Source organism: Tachypleus tridentatus, chromosome 1 (genome assembly GCF_004210375.1).
Source record: "Tachypleus tridentatus isolate NWPU-2018 chromosome 1, ASM421037v1, whole genome shotgun sequence".
NCBI classification, from domain to species: domain Eukaryota; kingdom Metazoa; phylum Arthropoda; class Merostomata; order Xiphosura; family Limulidae; genus Tachypleus; species Tachypleus tridentatus.
Genome location: NC_134825.1, coordinates 161,464,697 through 161,488,803, shown reverse-complemented (window position 1 = coordinate 161,488,803; position 24,107 = coordinate 161,464,697). Strand labels below are relative to the sequence as shown.

The 24,107-nt window shown below is 33.0% G+C and overlaps 2 protein-coding genes across 2 annotated transcripts in view; both read left to right on the top strand.

Annotated features, from left to right (window-relative positions):
* Nucleotides 1-5,181, top strand: part of LOC143233378 (cilia- and flagella-associated protein 36-like) — a 28,229-nt gene extending 23,048 nt beyond the window's left edge. The window contains exon 8 of the mRNA XM_076469568.1: nt 2,210-5,181. The gene's annotated coding sequence lies outside the window, so the exon portion shown is untranslated. The remainder of the gene's footprint in view (nt 1-2,209) is intronic.
* Nucleotides 5,182-10,350: 5,169 nt separating this feature from the next.
* defl (Integrator complex subunit 7) overlaps nt 10,351-24,107 on the top strand; it is a 37,107-nt gene continuing 23,350 nt past the window's right edge. Inside the window, 10 exon segments of the mRNA XM_076461258.1 lie at nt 10,351-10,528; nt 11,248-11,387; nt 11,604-11,733; nt 12,044-12,190; nt 20,248-20,279; nt 20,282-20,384; nt 21,511-21,640; nt 22,614-22,730; nt 22,970-23,092; nt 23,383-23,497. Coding sequence (XP_076317373.1) covers nt 11,291-11,387; nt 11,604-11,733; nt 12,044-12,190; nt 20,248-20,279; nt 20,282-20,384; nt 21,511-21,640; nt 22,614-22,730; nt 22,970-23,092; nt 23,383-23,497 — 994 coding nt within the window. The 5' untranslated portion in view covers nt 10,351-10,528; nt 11,248-11,290.

Sequence of the window (24,107 nt, the reverse complement as noted above, 5' to 3'; positions counted from 1 at the left end):
AACTTTTGTTTCAAAATTTCCAAACTATTTCACACCACTCAAGTAACATTTAAACCAAATTAAAATAAGCCTGATTCTAAATACAACTTCTGTGGGCTTTCTTGGCTTATTTAGGTCTAAAATACACAAGTGTAGTTTGTTTAAAACCATAAACACAGACATTTCTGCATATTCAGCTAAGTTTGCCTTCATTACAATTTTCTATTTACTTTGCAAATAATATATATCTGGCTCATTTCTTGACTGCTATAAACTCCTGATAGCTACTTTTTTTTTCTGTAGTATAAGTTTAATGTTTTGTTTTTATGAAATTTTTTGTTTCGACTCATAAAACCATGTCATACACTAACTGCTCATAACTGTTTTGTACTCTATACACTGTTATAACTACCATTACTGTACTTTAATGTTTAGTTTACACGTAATCTTGCTAAATAAAGTTACGTCTATATGAGTTTGTTTGACTGTGTTTTAAAATATACCGAGATATGTCAATATGACATATAATGGCAGCACAAAAGCATAGCTTTAAGTGGTATGGATCAAAATGATAGAATAAATAAAATTCAGACAGAGGTCTTGAAAACTACTGCAAAGGTTTTGAGAGTTATGACTGGTACGTATATTAACAAATGTAAACTTAGCTTATGCATGCATTTGTCCATGTATGTATGAAAGTAAATATTTTTGAAATACTTTTCAAAATTTCATTAATGGGTCTTCATGATGTTGAATCATCTCTTGATATATTGCAGGACTCCTTCTTTGTTCAGTTACTGATTAATGGGTCTTCATGATGTTGAATCATCTCTTGATATATTGCAGGACTCCTTCTTTGTTCAGTTACTGATTAATGGGTCTTCATGATGTTGAATCATCTCTTGATATATTGCAGGACTCCTTCTTTGTTCAGTTACTGCAGGGGAGGTTGGACAATTTCGTTCCAGAACAATATTCATTTATTACGTATTTATATGTGTATCTATATCCTGACTATCTGAACATTGCTTCTGTTGAAATGTAATAATGTTAAAGCAATTTAAGTTTAAACCCAATTCACTAGTTATAAGTGGGCATGTAATTAATCCATTTTCTCAACCAGATCCTCACCTATCTTTCTGTGGCATCAACCACTCCTGAACTGTATTATATCATGAGATTTAATTTATAAGTAAGTCTAGTGATCTACACTGGCCAAAGTCCTTTAATGGTTATTTCTTCCTTTCCACTTAAAAAAAGAGTAAATTAAAATGATGTATCCTTTCTTCTAGGGTCTGGCATGGCCAGGTGGGTTAAGGGGTTTGACTTATAATCTGAGGATTGCGAGTTTGAATCCACGTTGCACCAAACATGCTCACCCTTTTAGCCATGGGGGTGTTAAGACGTGATGGTCAATCCCACTATTCATTGGTAAAAGAGTAGCCCAACAGTTGGCAGTGGGTGTTGATAACTGGCTGCCTTCCCTCTAGCCTTACACTGCTAAATTAGAGATGGCTAGTGCTGATAGCTCTCATGTAGCTTTGCTCGAAATTCAAAACAAACAAACCCTTCTTCTAAATGATTTTATTATTTTTTAGCTAAGTGTTCATCTGGGGATACTGTGTTGTATTTGAAGAATATATATTTTTCTTACAAAATAAGACCCAATTATGTATTTATCTCGATACCAATGCATTTACATTTTTCTTCCTTATGTTGAAAAGCACAACTCATTCTAATTATAGAAGACAACTATACACACAACTGTAGGTCGACGTTGTTATGCTGTGAGATCTTTTGTGAATTATTGATGCATATAATCTGTGAACAAGTAACATTACAAAAGGTGTAGAAAATAATTGGGGATAATATTATCAGAGATTTTTTAGTGAACTGGGTGTGCATCTATATAGAACTGAGTACCTAAGTAAATTCTGTATGATGCTGAAATGTATTCATAACATTAGCATCATTTAAATTGGGCTCTATAGTCACTGATCTAAAAATTAGAGATCTGTTTTTGTTTGAGTATTTTAGAAAAAGAACATTGTATGCATTTAGCTAACTTATTAGTCAATAATTACTATACAGTAAATATATGGTTCCATACGTGTGAGTTTATTTTAAAAGCAGAGCACAATATTAGTGTGTACTTTAATTTCATAATAACTTCCTTTTATGTAAATAAAATTAGAGAAAAAAGGTAAATCATTGTTTTCTTATTTTACAGAGGAAGTGAAAAAGAATACATAACTGCAGTCAAGTTGACAAGTTTAAAGACCAATTCCATTTGTTGAATTTTAGTTAATTTTAAATTAAAAATTCTAATAAGTAGATATAAAATAATTAGAAAATCTAGTGTTTTGCTAATCTATATAAATATAGAATAGTTTCAGTCACTTATTACAGCTTCAGCCATAGTAAATCCTATTTTTAGGTTCTCTCATATATAAATGTGAGCTTTAATATATGTATACCATACTATATGAAAAATGAATATCCATATATAATATTTTACATTCAGATACCTAAGATTTAAAGCCCTAAACATCTGCTAAAAACACTATCAACCTTTATAAATAATATAGCTAATGTTTATTTTTTTTGTATTTAGACAACACGTTTTTTTAGTTCAAGTATAATTGAACTTAAGATGCCTATTGGTAGTTTTGGCTCTGGCCTTCACAATTGCATAAATTATTTTATGAAATCCCTTTTATTTTTGTTATAAATATATGGTATTACAAGTGTTAATACTTATTTAGGAGTACTGTGCAATATCAGTGTTAACAGTTGACTTTTCCAAGTGTCATATTTATTACTACTTTTGTTTCTATTATATACAAGCTCATATGACTTTTTAAAACTTCTTTTCTGCTGTTACTACTTTAGTTTGTGTGTGTAATTCCTTAGTTTGTGTATTCACATTTCAACATGGTAGTTTGATTGGTTAATATGTATGAAAAAAGGATAAGCTACTAACCACTGTTTAAGAATTCATAGTCCAATTTTTATACAAAACATTAAGCATATTGAAAGTTACCAATGGTCATCTTCTGATGAAAATATTGGATAGTTTTTAAGATAAACAACTGTGAAAGTTACATGATAATAGTCTAGACTGATTCTTATTAAACTTCAGCATGACAGGCATTCTGTAGGAATTTACCCTAATGTTGTGATTAAATTTAGTAGATGATTTTTGTGGTTCTTTACATGTTACTAAAATATGTTTTCTTATTTATACTTGATGGCTCACTTGATATATATTTTATAGAAGTCAAAATAAATATTCCAGTGCATAACTGTTATTTCCAAGAAGTTCTGTAGTTGCATCTGATGTGTCTTAGTAGTCATAACTTGAGAGTGAAAGATTTGGAAAAACAAATCTGGATCTGAAGTCTGTCTACTCTGTATCAATTTTATTTTTCTTGTCAAAATTTCATCTAAACTTGTGAAATAGTATATGTTTATATGTGGTGCTCCCCAAAAAAAAGTGCTAGCCCCTTCTATTCTAGCTAAGTCATTTTAGAAGAAAAGGTGTAGAGTACAGGAAATTTTGGGCATGTTAAAAGCCTTCATTTCTTTTCTTTTGTAGCATACACAGCTCAATATCTACAAATATGCAGCAAGACAAAAATATACATTCTTTGTATTGTGAGAAGAATGATAAGGCTGTGTTTTTCTGTTTGCTCACTTGCTGTGTGACTTGTAATTAATATCAGGAACACTTTTACTGGAGAAAGTTAATTGAAATAATTTAAAATTTAATTATAGTAACTCTATGGGTGGATTTAAGCTAAATATTTGATGGGTGCAGATAGCTGAGTTCCGTGTGTTAAAGTAGTCAAATGTGTTAAAATATAGGAAATGACAAGTATTTCTAGATATTTTTATACTATATATTTATTGATATGAAGCATTTTGTGAAGAATGTATACATATTTATGGAAGTAGTATTTCAATAAGAATAGTCATAAAAAATTTGAAGTTTAAAATCTGTACATAACTTTTTATCTTCAAAATATCTACATAAAAATTTTAGTCAGATATCGAGAGTTAACACTGTTCTCAGTTGCCATGGATATAAATATGCTGGCAAAAACATCGGTTAACTTTCTCAAGTCTATATGCTTAAAGATAAATCTTGTTCTAATGAATGAAACATTTTGGGCAACTTACTATGCAGTAGGCACTAAGAAACATTCCTTGTTGTGATACTATAAAACAAAAAGGTGATAGAATTGCACTAATGGGTAAAGAGGCTTAGTATTAATAGAGAATGCTTCTTGACTTTTTACCCGACTTTATATTTGTCATTTTTAAACTAACATGTACTGTAATGTTATTTTTGAAATATTAAAGTTCATCCAGTAATTATCCATCACTCAGTTGTTACTGATTAGTATTACAGCATTATATATATATATATATATATATATACAGCTTAAACAGTTAAAAGGTAATGAGGATCAAGTTTTTTGAAGTTCAGTTGTGACATAAGCTGTGTGACACAAGCAAATTAATTTAATAATAACAATTAAAATTTAAAATCTTAATTTTTTATCATCTAACAGATAAATGGTAAAAATATTAGATAACAAACGTAAATGGAGAAAAATTTGCTAAAACTCTGAAGGTTTTGTTTGTTTTCCGTAGCTTTGTCATTGACATATAAATTTTTTATTACATATTTTTAAGATAACATGATTTTGTGACAGCTTTTAAAACTTGAGACGAAATAATAAAAGAAAGTCTTGAAATTTATAAAGTAGGTATCACATTTTTTATTTTTCTATTACTGTTACAGCCTCAGAGGGCACTTAAATGGACTTACAGTTATTAAAACATATTGCAAATGTGTACACATATTAGGAGAGTTATTTTCACCTTTTCTTGTAATTATTGTAATTTCATAATTATCATTTGTTGGAAAATATTTTTAAAAGTTTTGTAACCTACAATCTTGTACTATGAAAGAGTTGGTTGTAGTACATTAATATACACCACTTTTCATGATCTTCTGCATGAAAAATATGCCATTTAAAATCAAAGCAGCATTATTGAAATTAGCATTTTTAATAATATTTTCATTATTCACAAAAAATTTAAAACTATTTATTACTTGTTTAAAGAAGTTATTTTATTAAAAATGTATATGTTATTAACAAGCAAAGTCAATAAAATAATTTTAAAACTGTTTACCTCTTTTACATTATTATGTTTAAAATTGAATGAAGAACAAAAACTCTTCGTACGGAACTTTATGTTATTATTTTTAATCTTGTGCTCACATTTCTTTACAGTTCTAATGCTATCAGTTTCATAGATAACTTTTCATGTAATGTTACAATTTTTTTTACTATCCTACAGAAGGTAGGAATCCATCCAATGATCTAGAGTTTGCATAAGTATTTAATTATCATCTTATTACATATCTAGTGTGAAAAAAATCATCTTTGTCACCTGATGATAGTAATGTCAATTTTGTACATATCTAGTTTGAAAACATCATCTTTGTTGCCCCCCAGTGGCTCAGCGGTATGTCTGCGGACTTGCACGCTAAAATCCGGGTTTCGATACCCGTGGTGGGCAGAGCACAGATAGCCCATTGTGTAGCTTTGTGCTTAATTCCAAACAACAATCTTTGTCACCTGATGATAGTAATGTCAATTATGTACATATCTAGTTTGAAAAAATCATCTTTGTCACCTAATGATAGTAATGTTAATTATGTACATATCTAGTTTGAAGACATCATCTTTGTCACCTGATGATAGTAATGTCAATTATGTACATATCTAGTTTGAAGACATCATCTTTGTCACCTGATGATAGTAATGTCAATTATGTACATATCTAGTTTGAAAAAATCATCTTTGTCACCTGATGATAGTAATGTCAATTATGTACATATCTAGTTTGAAGACATCATCTTTGTCACCTGATGATAGTAATGTCAATTATGTACATATCTAGTTTGAAGACATCATCTTTGTCACCTGATGATAGTAATGTCAATTATGTACATATCTAGTTTGAAAAAATCATCTTTGTCACCTGATGATAGTAATGTCAATCATGTACATATCTAATTTGAAAACATCATCTTTGTCACCTGATGATAGTAATGTCAATTATGTTCTTCTTGACCACTTTTTACCTACTCGTAAGGTAAGTCGTGGATAAACCCATTCCACTTAATTTGCTTCTCTTTTTGATTGTTAATGGGAGATGGTCCATATACTAGATCTACTATAATACAATAAGTTGTTTTTCAATGAATAAGATAATGTGTTCTGAGTAATCTGATTCTATGCTTATACTAGTGCATCTAACTGGGAGTTATAAGATAAGATTTGTAAATCCAAGAGGTTCTACAAAATTCTGCCATCAAGTTGCTTTCAAAACTTGTTTACCAATGCTTATAAAGTTCTGTGGGTACCTTAAACTGAGTAATACGACATGATATTTCCTATAGTTAGTATAGTTCAACTGCATAAAGTGAAGATATTCGGCTACATTATGATGTGTTCAACAGTTATAAGAAAATGTTTTTTCAGCTGTTTCTGTTGTTTACCTGGGCCAGACTATTCCTGTAGTCACTGTTTTTGTGTACATGCCAATATACCATTGGTGCAGAGAACATTTTTTTTATTTTTGTCTTGTTTTTTTCTGGCACAAGTAAAGCACAGTTTTTGTTCCATTACTTGCTTGATTTGACTATCTTTTAATCAATTGACTTTCAGTTTCACCTCAAGTCCTGGTAATCATTCATCTTGTCAACCTTTTGCAATCCCAGAAATGTTATTGTTGTATCAATTTTCTAGTTTTCATTCAAGCATTCTTAAAGTGGTTATATATGTGCAAGTACACAAGGTAGTTCATACTTTTGGTACTGAGATACCTTTCTTTCTTGTTACATACCTTGTGATACACACTAGCCTTTTACGTCAAATGTTTGGTAACTCTGGTGCCATTATATTGACCATCTGGTCTGGCTCAAAAAGATGTCATTGTACTTGGTTTATTAAGGTGTTTTCTGGAGGATTACTTATTTTTTTACATCTTCCACCAACCATTTTATATGATTTGGGATGTTGTTTTTTTCTGTACCAGTGTTTTGGTATGTACCTTGGATCTTTCACAAAAGGCTACATGTAAAATTTGGTGCTAAAATTCCTTTTAGGAAATGTGTTGAGTATTTTGTAGGCAACATACATTGTCATGCTAATACTTTTTAATTTATGTCACCAGCAGTCTCTTCACTGTAGCCTATAATTTCAGTTAGCTTCTATTTTAACTCTTAACAAGAGCAAGAATTAGATGTCTTTGAAACAAGCATAATTACGTTAGAGACAATGGAACACATTACACAAAAGCAGGTTATGTTGTAACAAAATTTCTGATGTATAAAGGTAATATATATAACCAAGTTTATAACATTTTTCATCATACGTTCAAACTAAAAAATAAGAAATAAGTATTAGTATATTTCAAAACAAACTACTTGTTTAATGTATCAAAAAATTAAACAGTTATAATTTAAGACTAGAATTCAGAATAGTGAAGAAAAAAACAGTCATTAAAATTCCAGATAGAGACATGCACACGAAATTAAACTTGACGATTATTGGGAGGATGTATATATATAAACTATATCAAAGCACACAGACACACAATGAGCGATAGAACCGGCAAAGTAGTCACAGCTTAAACCTTTAGGACTGACCTTACAAACACAGTGTCCAAAACGATGGATGAAGATTTGTTGTTAGCCAGTACATCTGACACAGAAAAGCTCGTTATATCTGTGGTTGGGTTGGTTCTAGTCTCCAGTGTTTGCAATGACACTAATGACAGTAAGAGACCCTAAGAAAGTAGCATACAAGTGGCCAGTAACCCCCACAGCAGCAATAACACCCATTGTTCTGAAGGAACCAAGCCTTCAAAGCTGTCCACTGCCTTTGCTACCATTTGTGATGTCACTGAAGGAGAAGACGAAACCTGAGGAAGAATTGCAGATTATTCTTGATTTTAGATTTCTAGGAAAATCAACTAAAACAAGCAATCACATTAATTAATCTATTCAGTGTTTAATTTTGAACAAGATATTCTATTAATATCTTAATTTGAAAGCTACAGAAGAACGACTAAAACATCAAGAGAGAACATTGTTACATGTATCTTTGTGTGGAATTTCATCTGTTAATGGTCTTTGTTATAGCAAATATTTATTTTTATAATTTTTAATGCATCGAACTATCGTTTATATCCATTTATAAATGCTATAAAAGCAATCCTTTTACAAATGTTCTTGTCCGTCTACTTTCTTTATTCTCATTCATGTAAACGGCAATTGCTTCACAATACCATCATAACAATTATACTTTTCATTGTTGTGATTGACAATTTTAATTTTGTGTTAAAATTATCCATAATATTGACCATGACGATTTATAATCTAAGAGCAAACACTGAGATATTAATATATTTTTAAAAAATTAATAAGTCATCCTATTCTCCATTATAACTGTGATATAATGTTTTAAAACCGTAAAGTCACTGACCTCAGCATGAGTTTTGAGGTTGTTGTTTGTTTGTTTTTGAAGTTTTAATTTTCGTAACTGTGATGTACAAGTGTTATATGCAGAAGAGTGGCAAGTCAAATCTTCACCCAAGGCAGAAGGGAAGGGGACATTCTCCATGCGCCATTTCCGATTCTATGGAATGACCACTTCTTCTGAAGATAAAAATAATAACATTGTTTAATGCACGGATATTCACAAATATCACATTAATTTATTAAGAATATTTCTAAAGTGAACCCTTTAAAAAACAAGATTTTTGCATTTTATAGAGCTTTCGATTTATAAGAAACATGAATTAAATCGATAAATTACACATTACAATAGATGAATTAACAGAAAGCCTGCATATAATGGCCAGGTGGTTAGGAAGTTCGACTCGTAATCTGAGTATCGCAGCTTTGAATTCTAGCCTTACACTGCAAAATTAGGGACGGATAGCGCAGATAGCCCTCATGTAACCTTATGCGAACTTCAAACAACAAATAAACTTGTTGTGCTGCTTCTCTGTATACAATACAAGTAGTTTGGTTTGTTTAGTTTTCTGTAAATCTACTTGAGGTATATCTGAGGCCAGACGTTCCCAATTTAGAAATGGTAGACTAGAAGGGAAATAGTTAATCAACACCATTCATCGTCAACCCTTGCGCTATTCATTACCGACCAAAAATGGGAGTGACTATCATATTATTAATTTTTATACAATAGATTTAGTTTAGTTTACATGATTAGGCAGCCTAAATAGGTTCATTGTTGTTATTCAAACATTATATTATGTTAATATAGTCTCCCTCCTACTTAAAGATCATGTTCGCCGACAAGATTCAAACCAACGACCCGTAAACTGCAAATCGAACACCTTTAGTACAGGGTTTTCTTAAAAGTTAGGCCAGGTGGTTAAGGCACTCGACTCGTAATCCGAGGGTCGCGGGTTTGAATCCCAGTCACACCAAACATGCTCGCTCTTTCAGCTGTTGATGCGTTATATTGTGACGGTCAATCTCACTATTCGTTGGTAAAAGAGTAGCCCAAGAGTTGGCGGTGGGTGGTGATGGCAAGCTACCTTCCCTCTAGTCTTACACTGCTAAATTAGGGACGGCTAGCGCACGTAGCCATCGTGTAGTTTTGCGCTAAATAAAAATACAACAAAAACTAATCTTAAAAGTTAGAAAAGGCTATATAAAGTATCGAACATCATGCAGCATTCGATTTACTAAATACCATTACTTGTTTCATTATGCATCGCAAGACAAATTAATGTAATTTCATATATGATACAGTTTTGTGTTTCATTTAAATTACCAATTTAAAATAGACTATATAATTCAAAGCTTAGAATGGTGGTTGACTCACTATGTCGAGTTTATATACTCTTCAAAAAAAGAAACGCAAAAGGCAAATTTTGAAATAAATTGTTGACAAGTTTATTTCGGGTAATTCTGTATGACATGTGTGAAACTTTGCACATTCACTGCTGAACATCCAAAGTCTGCAAAGGCGAAGTGTAACATCACATACTCTGAGCTTGTAACGTTATTACATATACTTCTCTTTAAAATAACAAAAATATCCCTTTTGCGTTTCTTTTTTTGAAGAGTATATATTTCTACGAAAGCATAAAGTTTAAATTTACAATTTTAAATTTAATATTTATTCAAAGGCTTACGATACTATAATTTCATTTTTTAATGAAATATCAATCTAGTATATACTTATACGTATGTGTGTGTGTGTGTGTGTGTCTATATATATAATATTATTACCAAAATTGAAGTAGAGGTCGTATTATATTGGTGCTTTCTTTCAAGTGAAGTTGGGTATATTTATTGTTAGTATACGAAACTGACTTGTAGTTAATATAAATAAATAAATAAATGAAAGCAATATTACGAAATGTTACTGCAAACTCTCCATTGTATTAGGTTTTGTGGTAAATTTGTAAAATCATAAATTAATTACAGGTTGGTATTTTTAAACAGTGGTGATATATGTTACTGTTTAGTACTAACACTACAGTAACGCAAACTGTAGTGCTATTAGTATTACAATTTACAGGATGAGCATTATGTTATCAACTGATACTTAGTTTTGGACTAAAGATAGTAACACTAACAGTATTACATGTGAACTTTATACTAAGCTGAAGCAGTAACCTGTTGTATAACTTGAAAATTGTAATACTCAAAGTAAAATTTTGAAGCCTTTTGGAAACTGACTTGTAGTAGTTGTGTGCAACATTAACTTTAAAAGTTAAATTGGTAGACCTCTAATTATCTAATGTTCAGTAATTTTGGGAAAACGTTTAGAAAAGCCACAGAAGTTCAGTATGGTGTAATCTATAGATTATTAGAAGGCTTTGTTACTACTGTTAGTTTTATTGCTGGCATTATCGTGATCAAAGTCCATAAGTATGTACTCTTTAAAATTAAAATATACTTTATTTCGCTTACCTGATTCCACATGTTTGAAAATTGAACTTTATGATATGCGAGTGAATGATATTTGAAGAAATGATTACTAATATTTAGAAACTTGAACCAATATACTATATTTCTGAATAACATACACCTCACATAATGAAAGCTAATGACAAGAAATCACTTTTTTTTTCAGATAAAAGAGCCTCTTATTTTAACTGTTAAGTTTTTATTAATACAACATTGCATATTCTGGTGGCAAGGGTATACTGGAAACTGAAGGATTATCAACCTTGTTATTGAAGTATGACTGCTATTACATCAAGACCATCTGCATTTGGAGAGAATGGTCTGTCAGAGCCTGATCAAGATGCAAATTCTACACTTACTGAACTAGATAAAGGTAAATTTTATGAAAACTAATCCTCAATGAATGTTGGACTTGTCACTATGAATATTTGGTATTAGTAAAAAATTGCAAAACCAACAGTGCATGTATTTCTGTTGTTGGTAGTATTAACAAACATTTTGCCTTTGTAATTTGCACATTAAATATTTTTCTTATATGTAATGTTATACTTTAGAAAAAACTAAAAATTATAATTATTTTTTTTAAAAGGACTAAGATCTGGAAAAATTGGAGAACAATGTGAAGCCATTGTTCGCTTTCCAAGACTTTTTGAAAAATATCCTTTCCCAATCCTCATCAATTCAGCATGTTTAAAATTAGGAGAAGTATTTCGAGTTGGGTGAGTTTCAGTGTGTAAGTCACACGCACTTTTCTCTGCCATTTTTTAAAATTTGGTTCATATATTTTCTGAGTAAATCTGTTTAAAGTTTTTTTTTGTAAACTATAACTAAGAATGTTTATGTCAACCTTGTGTTATTAGTTGCAATATAATGTAAAAACTCCTTCACTTTTCTAATAATCTAACATTTTCTTACATTAATGAGAATTGCTCTAAACTGTTCCAGAAGCAAATTTTATATGAGTGTTAACATACTAAATACAAGACTAAAAGTCTTGTTGTGACAGTTAATTTTCCATTGCTTTTGTAGGACAAATTTTCTTCGAGTGTTAGTACTAAAGGTAATGCAGCAGAGTGAAAAGCACTTGGATAAGATTCTCAATGTCGATGAATTTGTTCGAAGGATCTATTGTGTCATCTATAGCAATGATCCTATGGCCCGGGCATTAACATTGAGGTTTGTTGGATTAATATCATACATACATATCCCATACTTAATATTTATTGTAAATTGTAATTGTAAGTGTTGTTTAAGTTTAAAGCTGTATTTCAGAAAGGAGTAGTAGTGAAGTTAGGGGTTAAGTTTTCACTCATATATTGTCCAGAAATTATAAAATTTTACATTTTGTGAGACTAATACAACAAATCTGCCAAATTGTGTATCATGTGAGCATAAGCTTTACAAAATGAGTAATATATAATGTATTCTTCTTTGCTGTTATGAATAGTAGATTCTATTCTTATGTTATATAGAGGGTAGCAGATAAAAAATGATAAACAGCATAATGTTGCAAGCGAAAAAATATAGTTGTGACATTGAATATAATAAAAAAACAGAAGTATAAATGTATACAACAAATGAATGAAAGATGTTTTATTAAATTCTTGTAAGCCTATGTTATTATTTTTGGATTCTGAGCATTTTTATTGCCTCATTTACATTACATGCATGTGCATTAGTGTTACAGGGATAGAATTTTGTAGTGCACTGGTATGCTAAAGTAAATCAGTGTTATTTTTACCATTTTAATAGTGCAAATGAAATATGCTAGATGTACTTGCACAGTGTCCCCAGATGTTTTCTCTTTTAAGAGTAAATAAAACCAAAATTAAGGGTAACAAATATTTTTAATTCTGGCTTTTGAAGTTCATATGTCATACTGTTTTGTAACATATAGGGTACATAATTCATCTTTTATAGATTTACCCCCAATATGTGTAAAATTTGAAAGCAAAATGTAAATGCACAGCCAAGATGTTCAATGTGTTCCTGTGGAAATAAAAAAAAAAACAATATGAAAAACACAAAAACATAATCTATGACATTCCACGTTCCTGCAACAAAAATGTACGTTAGAGAAATAAGAAGATTTCAGACAATGATAGAGGAACACAAAGACAACGGCAGAATTATGAAAATATAAAATCCAGCCATTGCAGAACAAATGCACCGTATCGACTAAACACAAAATAAACTGTAGTAAAACTAAAATCATCAACATAGAAAAATGTTGGAAAATGAAAATTAAAGGCTCCACCTATACTAACACAATAAATCATTCACTGAACAGAGATTCAAGATCAGAGGTGAGTAATCTGTGGGTATCATTGGATGAAACCATGTGCACCAGTCAGAACCAGAGATAACAGTCACAATACATCCTACACAGTACAAAAAAAGACCTGCAACATTTTGCACACACTGATCTGAAGATGGAAGATTTGTGAATTGTCCTCCTCTATGTTGTTGTTGTTGTTTTTTATACAAACTGATGCCATCCATTCCATTATTCTCATATATAATCTTTTCATCATTCATGACATACATACATTTTACTGATTGCACTGTTAAGCATCCCTCATGTGACATCATTTTAGTGTCTGTTGACTAACTGACAGACAACACATTACTGTGTGGTGGTTAAAACATGTGGTCATAGGCCCTCGTATGTGAAAGATAAGAACTAACTACACCATCATAATACTACATATGGCATTACACCATGAAATTCACAATTTCTTTTCTGAATTATTTTACAATAATCTTTCCAAGTTACTAAGTTAGTTACAGTGTTAAATTAATACAAATAAATGAAAAGTGTTGTGTGACAATGAATTTTTGGTGACATGTAGCATTCATGTTTCAGAAAAATTGTATAAATTTTGAAGATTAAAATGTTTTAATGTTCTTCTGTTTTACACAGTATCAGCAATTTAAAGCTATAGGATTTTCAAATGTGGCTCCAAAATTGTTACGAAATGTGAAAAGTTAACATAGACCCTGAGTTTGGTTAGTGCATCATTTAGTTATGATTGTCAGTGATATGGATACAAGTTTTCTTGTGTTTATATAGAGGCATCTTGCTCTTCCTTTAACAATTAACAAAAATTATTCCTAGTACAGGAGTGAAATTCTCAATAAAAAAAAAAAGTATAGGGTGGTACTCAGCTGGGCCCCTTAGTGTGGATTCCTGTATGTGGTGAGGGGACCTTCCAGGGAAGATTTTGTTCTTTCAGTTTACCTCCTCTGGGATCTAAACATCCACCCACGTGTTTGCTGTGCGTGGTGACCCGTGAAGGGGAGGAGAGGATCCTGGTGGTTGAGGGGTCCAACCCAAACACACCACTTTGGCCTTGAATTCCTGTAGAGTGTAGACGGACAGCCTTTGGGTAGCCCCCCTTGGGTCAATTGGCTGGTCAACTTGAGCTAGGGTCAACCAAGTACCAGTGTTGGATGTTCTCAACAGGTGTTGTGGACATTGAGTCTGATGCTAGTATTTGGGTATAGTGCTCACGGAACCCTGGCGTTGGTGCAGTGTTCTTGCTTGAAATTGTAGTGCGTATCCTCATAGGGTTCCATGATGGGTGGGATCAGTAGGCACTGAAATTTTCTTTTTTCCTATGGATCCTCCATATACAAAGTTAAATAAACTAGTGAAAAAACAATCAATAGGTAAATGACCACATTTTGAAGATTCTGATCAGCAATCTTCAACATTTATATCACCAGCTGTACCTCATTTTCTCATCCTACATTCTTTTTCAGAGAAACCTTTAGGGCAAATGTCCCCCCTTTTTTTATTCAGAAGGGACTGGAGAGACTTGCTGGCTCTCCAAAGTCAGTAAAGAAGCTTTGATCTGGAGACATATTGGTGGAAACATCCACATTTCAACACAGTGAACTCCTCTTGAATTCAGAGGCAATTGGGGATATACCTATTGTGGTTACACCTCATGCTTCTTTGAATTCTTCATGAGGAGTTATTGTTGAGAGGGATTTGAAGAACATCCTCAAATCAGGTGCATCTCCACTTGCAAAGATGGAGTTGCATTGCCTACCAACATCCTTATTTTGACATTTACATCACCATGTGCACTTGCCACCATCAAAGCAGGTTATCTTAATTGCAGGGTATGGTCATACATTCCAAACCCTCTCCAATGTTTCCAGTGTCAGAAGTTTGGTCACTAAAAGACGTCATGTCATGGTTCCCCGACATGTGCTCATTGTGGTGGCAAGGATCACGATGCCTATTGGTGTGAAGGGGACAAACAATGTGTCAATTGCAATGGCTCTCATTCGTTCTACTTTTGTTCTTGCCCTAAATGGTTGGAGGAAAAAGAGGTGCAATGTTTGAAAACAATTCATAACATTACTTATCCTGAGTCTCGAAAATTGCTGTCCACCACTTCATCTCGGACATATGCTGCTGCACTTCATTCCACAACTACAGTGGGAGTGCAGACAGATCTCCTTGTGCCTTCAAAAGAATCATTCTCAAAATAAATAAAAAGCCTTTTGACCTCCATGGTTAAAAAAGTTGATGAATCAACTTCTACACCTATCTCTGTCCCTTCTATACATTCCAATAAACACCAAGTTCCACACCCATTGGTTCCAGGTACAGGCATATCTTCACACACATCTTCTCCCACCCCAAGATGCAAAACAATCATTCATTTGCATCCTCAGTCACTGGATTCACATTCCAACAACAAAGACCTGCCCAATCGACCCAGGGCAGGATTCATGGAGGTCGATAAACCTCCCCTGCATAGGGGCAGTAAGGAAAAAAAGACGTGGTCATAAACAGAAGGGTTCTCTACCCAATTTGCCTACACATCATTAAAAATGGCCACCTTGATACAATGAAACTGTCAAGGTTTACATTCTAATAGGGATGACGTCAAAACACTGATTGCTTCCTACCATCCTGTATGTCTTTCCTTACAGGAAACACTTCTGAAACCTGCCATTACAGTCACCTTTTGGCAGTTTTATTTCTACAGAAATGACAGGCTGTGTGATGGACGAGTGCATGGAGGGGTAGCACTGTTGGTTGATCAGCATGTGCCCACCCTGTCTTTGTCACTCAACACACCCTTGGAGGCTTTAGTCATTTATGTTTCCTTGGGTTATACCGTCACTGCTTGTTCTCTCTACCTGTCACTTGGAGAGACATATGATAAATCAGACCTTGATGCTTTCATTGAACAGTTGCCATCTCCCTTTTTTATCCTGGCAGATTTTAATAGACATAATCTCCTCTGGGTAAGTGCTGGTATTGGTAGGAGGGGTCGCTCTGTAGTGTGAATGCTCTCTGATCACAACATTTTTCAATACTGGTTATTTTACTTATTTTCATACACCTAGTCAGTTCTTTATTGTTATTGATCTCGTTGTTTGCTCCCCTTCATTATTCTCCCATTTTTTATAGAGGATTGACAGTAATCCACGAGACAGTGATAATTTTCCTATAATTTTGAGAGAGACTGGCCATGGTTGATGCCACCCAACCTGGGTGCTCTGGTGGAAGATGGATCAGGTAGACTGGGCCACTTTCACTGCTCTCACAAAACTTGATCCTACCGTCGTTTGTCAGCCATCAATAGACGACTGTGTGGCAGCAGTAGCTGACTGTATTATACAAGCAGCTGCTCAATGTATTCCTAAAACCTTGACATGTTTCCCACTATATCCTTGTTCTTGGTGGAATCCTGCCTGCCACATGGCATGGAAGGCTCAAAAATGGGCCTGGGATACTTTCAGTAGGTATCCCACACTTTCAAACCGCATTGCTTTCCAGCGGGCCCATGCACATGCTCAATGGGTGAGACATCAGAGCCAGAAGGAATCTTGGATTAAATTCACAACCAGCATATCTTCTACCACTGGTTCCAAACTTATACAGGACAAGATTTGAAAGATCAGTGGGCAACACAATTCTGTCCTCCTCTCGATCTTGCTCTCTGATGGCCAGAAAGTAGCTGATATCTGGAGCATTGCCAATACTCTAGGTGAAAGCTTTTGCTGGGTATATAGCACTTATGCTTCTTCCTCTGCCTTCATAGCCATCAAGACTTGGGCAGAGCGATCACCTTTCGAGGTGATTGTCTCTCCGATTTTTATTGTCCCTTTACACTGGTGGAACTGAAACTGACCCTTCATCGGTTTGGCAGTACATCGGTTGGACCAGATGATGTACACTATGACGTATCAAGAGTAATGCCATCAATGAACAACTCCCTCTCACTGTCACAAACAGGCTCTATGTCAAAGACTTTCACATCTCATTTCAGTCGTTGAACATGCGATATGCTGAGCAGCAGCTACAAACTGCTCTCAATCATGCACTGAAATGGACCACGGGAAATAGCTTTAATTTCTCCCTCTCTAAAATTGTTTCCATGCACTTTTGCCACCAACGGGTATTCATCCTGATCCTGAACTCCGTATTGGTGAAGTTGCGCTGCCTGTGGTCCCTGAGACCAAGTTCTTTGGACTTATCTTTGATCGTAAGCTGACCTTTATACCACACATTAAGCAGCTATGGATTAGATGTACAAGAGCACTGAACATTCTCCATGTCCTCTCTACTACCACTTGGGGAGCAGATCAATGTTCTATGCTGAAGATATATCGTGCTGTTATTCAATCAAAACTTGTCTATGGATCACTGGTTTATGGCTCTGCACTCGGGCTTTCTGCACCTCTCCAGTTCAGAGCTTATGTGTAGTCTCATGAACCTTCTTTGCACCTTTACCATTTGCAACTGTGTTTACTATATGCTTCAAATCTTCATTCCTTACCAAAGCATCCCACCTGGGGTTGTATTTTCCTTCCTTGGAGGGCCATACTTTTTTTGAACAGACAATCTGCCATTACTCTTTTTGGCCTTCTTATCCAGACACACTTGGATGAATTGGGTCTGTCCTTGCATAACATTGCAGTATCCACTGGTCAGCTCATCCCACCATGGCTTATTACAGTCACCAAATGTGACCTTTCTTTAAGTCATCTGAAAAAAGCAGATAATCCTGATTGAAAGTACTGTCTTCTATTTACTGAACATCTTTTGAACAATCTTTCTATTCCTGTTTATACAGATGGTTCCAAATCAGGTGACTCTGTGGGCTCTGCCATGGTTTGTTGTGGTTCGGAAGTTGCATGCAGAATTCCCTCTACAGCTTCTGTGTTCACTGCTGAACTGTACGCCATTTCTCGTGCCCTGGATTATATAGAAGCTATACAATACTCCAACTTCACTATTTATACTGATTCGCTTAGTTCTCCACTGTCCCTGGAATTGCTTCACGTTTGTTCACACCCTGTTCTTGCCGATATTCAAAATCAACTGGCCCATTTCTCTTTAACATCTACTTCTATTTAGTTTTTCTGGATACCAGGCTGCGTTGGTATTCGTGGAAACGAGCTTGCAGACACAGCAGCTAAATCTATCTACTCTGGCACTGACACTGCTGTGCCTATTCCATACATGGACTATGGTCTTGTATTCAAGGCTCAGCTCTGTGCCAGTTGGCAGTCGACTTGGAGTGAGCAATGCGAAAACAAGCTTTCCCAAATAAAACCCTATATTGGACTATGGCTGTCTTGCTTCCATAAGGATCGGAAAGAGGAAGTTGTTCTAACTAGACTACGCTTTGGTCACAGTTTTTTAACTCATTGTTTTCTTTTATCTGGAACTGATGCACCAGTGTGTAGTCTGTGTGTTGTTGAGAGTCGTAACGACGGCACCATTTTAAAAATGTTCAGTCCCAAGGTTTGTCCGTAACCTTAGACAGTGTTATTGGTGATAGTGACATTGTCTACCTTGATAAAGTTTTTAGTTTTTTAAAGGCCATTAATCTTTTTAATGTCATTTAAGTTTTTAATTTATACATTAAACCTTTTTTAATGTGGTTCCCTTTTAAGAATCGTAGCCTCTCTAGTTTGGGTTGAAATTAGATATTGGCCATAACATTAAATAACTTGACACCAAGACTGGAAAGGCCAACTTCAGGTGATTGATGCTGCTGTTTGAACTACCTGTTAATCAACCTGACGAGTTATTAAAATTTTGCAACACGTCTTTTAAAACTTTTATTACTTTTTGACAACGGCCATGATGAGACACGACTCAGAACCAGGACTGGAAAGGCCAACTTCATGTGACTGACGGTAGTTCTTGTACTTACCTGTTTGTCTTCCTGATGGGTTATGATCATTACCATTTTGCTACAGAAAGTCCTTTACAACTTCTCTTACTGTAGTTTCTCTTTTAAAAATTTAGACTAGATGTCAACATTGGTTTTATACTATTTATGTTTTTAAATGCTGTTTTGTTTTACCTTCATTTCCTATTATGAATTTTACTACGTTTACTATACTTTACCTTTTTACCGGATGTTTGGTGCAAATAGCCATAAAACACTAAATCAACTAACCAACAACTCAGCTGGGTGAAGTGGACCTGTTTTTGAGAATGAAAAAAACCTGTATGTAAATATAATAAATGACAGTTTGAGTTTTAAGAGACATTTGATTTCTGGTGGAACAAAGGAATGTGTGCATATCTTAAATAAGCAGATCAAATAAGTTCCAGTACTGCTATAACACACAAGTTCTGGTACTCAGTACCTTGAAATACTGGCAAAATTTTACTCCTTTCCAGTATGTGTTCAGTTTGTACTTGAATTTGGTTAGTTATCTCCAAGTTTTTTAAAATGTTTCTTCTTATCTTTATTAAACATACTTTACATAATTTTTTTATCACAGATTTTGTTGTTAGACATTTTTTATATCTTATAATAAAAACAAAATTCTAAGATATTCATTCAAGTTGTGAAATAAGTTTTTTTTGTTTCATAATAGCATTTGTAGTAAGTGCATCTTACCTGACCTGATTTATCCTGTTGTAATAAAAATATTTCTCGGTTCTAATTTTATCATCAGTGCATTTGCATTCCTTAAAATTAATATATGTTAATATAGTTAATGTAAACTTCCTTTGTTATGAAATGAAAGTTGGGTAATTTGTGTGTCTGTGTGATTCTGCACTTTTTCTGTAAAACATTCTTCAGATAGCTTAACATGCACATAATTTAGTACAAAATTTATGTGTAAGTGAAATTTTTTTTTATTTTGCACTGTCAACCTCTATGAAAAAAATTAGAAAAGGGACAATTAAGCATTTTTCTCTTGTAAAGACTGTTGTTTTCTCCCCATTATTCCAGAACTTTAGGAAGCATAGCAGCCATTGTAGCAGAGAGAAGAATGTTCACCACAGCATCCGAACCAGTTTAGATTCACATGACCTTGTGGAATTGGAAGCAGCTATCTATGCAGCTGGTTGTTTAGCTGCTCAGTCCAAGTATGTGTAAATTGATTTATGACACTTTCAGTTGCAAATTTTTATTTGGTAACAGCGTTTCTGTTGACTTGTAAATGCTAGTCGAAGACTTTTTCAAAAGGTATTTGATTAGCAGAGACAGAAGGAAAAATAGTCTGACTGGCTGCGAAACCTCTGTGAGTGGCAGCTATATTAACATATGCATATTAAGTTGGTCTTATTTTAAAAAATAGTGGTAGATACAATTCAGATTTAATTAAATTTTTCTGTGTGACGTGATGCTTTTGTGTTTCGATTTCTCTCCTTCAGATTATTCTAACATGAAATATGGGCTGATTCAATTTCAAACCAATCAGAAACACAAATTACACATACAAGTGCAATCATAAAATCTAAACTTTGAAACTCCAATCTTTTTGATTGACTGAGATATAGTGGTACAGAGGTATGTCTGCAGACTTGTACCACTAAAAATCGGGTTTAAATACACATAGTAGGTAGAGCACAGCTAGCCCATTTTGTAGCTTTGTGCTTAACTCAAAACAAGCAATCAGTAATCAGCCAAATTGAATATAATTGAATTAATAAAAAATGGTAATGAAAAATAATGATGACAATATTTTGATTACTTGTATAGTTAAAATAATCAAAAACAGTAATAATACAAACACTAATTTAATTTATTGAATTGTTTTACCTGACACTAATTGATGTAATCGAGTTAATTACAAAGTTCTACTGCTCATCAAACTGTCGAGAAATTTTAGCTTATTGATAATTTGTGTGAACAATTTTATTTCTATTAAACTAAAGTTTTTAATTTTTAACAATGATGAAAGTGATGGATCTCTCAATATATTGTGAAATATTCCATTTTAAAACTTTTCTGGTTTCAAACATTAGAGTTATTACCTATGAAAGCCAGATGTGATTTGTGCTTTGGTCAGTATTTTTCTACTTAGTAGTTTTTAAAAAAAAACACTACGACGAAACAATATAAAACTTACTAGTTTTCTGAGTTCATGTAGTCATTATCCACTTTAAAGCAAGCTTTGTATACATGTACTCAGTGTGGATTTATGCATTTATAAATGCCTTGGTTATTGTTTCATTGAAATATAGCTAATATATATGTTTCCTAATAAAGAACTTTTGCTTCGAATATCTGTACAAAAATTGGAGAAATGATTCAAGGACTTGCTACTCCTGTTAATGTGAAGTTAAAACTGTTGGCAGTTTTTCAGAATATGCACCACGATGGTCAGACCGCTGCCATAGTAAGTTTATTTTTGTTTTTCTCTTTAGTGAGAGGACATTTCTTAATTTATCCACAGTCAATTCTTTGCTCTTTGTATTCACTAAAACAGTCTGTAATGAAATTAAACTCTGTTATTTGAGAATGTAAGTTATAATCTGAGACTATCAAGAGCCGTACAAAAAACAACTTTGTATGTTCTTTTAAATTTAAAAATTGGCTTAATGGAATACTTACTTTTCAAACAGGTTCAATACAAATAAAAATGCAGTAATGCAGGCCAAAAATTACTTGTCCGTTTTTGTTTTTTGCTAGGAGCACACCTTTTTGTGGGTATTATGGATGAGTTTTCACATTAATGATTAAAAAGGAAAGAGTGGAAAGATTATTGACATGATCTCCTTTGATTTGTCAGACAGTTTTGGGACCATTTTCTTGTAGTGTTGCCTTTTATTAAATTTCTAGAGGACGTTTCATTGAAAGTATAATATTGTTATAGGTAAAGCAAGTCTCTAAATTGCTTTGTGTATTTCCCCAAATTCCTTAATCTTCTTATGTTAACTATACCATTTTCCATGCTTTTTAGCTTTTAAGTTCTTCCACAGTGAAATGTACAGGTTTAGAAGAGAACTGGTGGAGGGAAAATGGTGATTAGTGCTATGTTATTTTAAGACAAATTATGTCACGTAAGCAGAAAGCAAAGACAATGATAATGCTGTTCTAAATTTATCTAAAGTAAGTGTTTTAAACTTTTGTTGTTAATCATTTTGACAAATTGCACTAGAACTTATTAACTTGTATAGAAATAAGTGTAAATTTAAATTAATTATTTCATAAACTGCATTAATTTTTAAAGTAAATTTTGCAGATTTTTTCAAATTGTGATGCAATGTGTCATACAGTATCTTTTTAGGTCGTTCATAAAGATCACAGGCAATGTGTCTTTCTTTGTGCCTAGATCTTAATAACAATTAACGTTTCACTTTTACTGTTAGGTTCGTAAGCTCTGTGTGGATCTTCTTCCCAGTTACCCGTCACAACAGTTTGTAGTGGTTACCTTGCACACACTCACACAGCTGGCTAGTGTCTTGCTTACTGATATTCCAGATCAGGTGAGACTGGATATTTTGTAATTGCACACCATATGACCATTGTTTTAGTTTTCTAATTTCAGATCTCTTGAGTTATAACATTATTTAGTTATTTTTCAAAGTTTTTATTTATCTCATCTGTTTTTGTTTCATGCTTTGTTTAATAAAGTGTAGACTTTCTGTTGAAGAAACACAAGTTAAAGACAAAGAAAACTGATTTTTATCAGCATAGTTTTTGTTGTTGTGTTTTGTTCATTTAGGTGAATCTCTTATTAAATTACATAAAGAAAGATCCACGAGGTGGTGTAAAAATTCATGCTTTGAAAGATCTTAAACTGTTAGCAGAAAAAGGACCTCATTTATGGAGCAGGCAGAATGTTGAGGTAGGAAGGCTTTAAGCATGTGTAAAAAAATTGTTTGTGTGTGTGTGTGTGTATATATATATATCAAATATAATTAAAAAATAAATCAGTGAAACCAATTTGAAACAAAACCTACAATTAAACAAATTAATTAGAAATTTTTCAGATATCTAGCCTATCTCCAGTTAAAAGTTCAAAATTACACATTTTAACTTTAGAATAATAACATAACTATAAGTTAAAGCTGCAAGAATAATGCTTATGAACTGTCTACTAATTTGTTCCATGCATTTACCTGTGACTGTACTTAGGACATGGTGACATACAGTCTTGAAACTCCTTACCTTAATTTGAGATGTCAAGCATTACCAGTTCTGTTAATGCTGGCTAAGTCAGTAGCAGTGGACAAATTTGACTTGTATAAAGGTAAGAATCTGAGATTAATGTTCTCTAATCTGAGTTTTTATGACTGATAATGTACTTTACATGTACACAAGGAATAAAAAAAATCACAGTTGTAAGAGTGCACTTCATTACAAAAGTGGTTTAAAGGAATATGATAATCTTAGTAATTTTGAACCTTCTTTGATAGAGAAAGGTTGAACTTTCAAAAAGACTTGGTTAGTGTTTTTAATCTGACTTAGGTAATGAAATATGTATGTTTTATATTTCCTAATTGTGACACAAGTAATTTGTTCAAGATGATAAGGGGATAACAGTTTTATTTTGGTAATCATACAGTGATAATTATATGTATTAATCTATATTATGCTAGTAAAGAAGTATATTATTGTATAGCTGATTTGATATAATTTTTTTAGGGCCAGTAATCTTTTTAATGCTATTTATTTTTTTTAATTTCTGCACTAGATTTTTTTTAATGTGATTCCCTTTTAAGAATCACAGTCCATCTAGTTTGATTTGAAATTAGAAAATGGCCCTAATGTTAAGTAATTCAAAACAAGGACTGGAAAGACCAAGTTCAGGTGACTAAAGCTCTTGTTTGAACTACCTGTTAGTCATCCTGGTGAGTTAT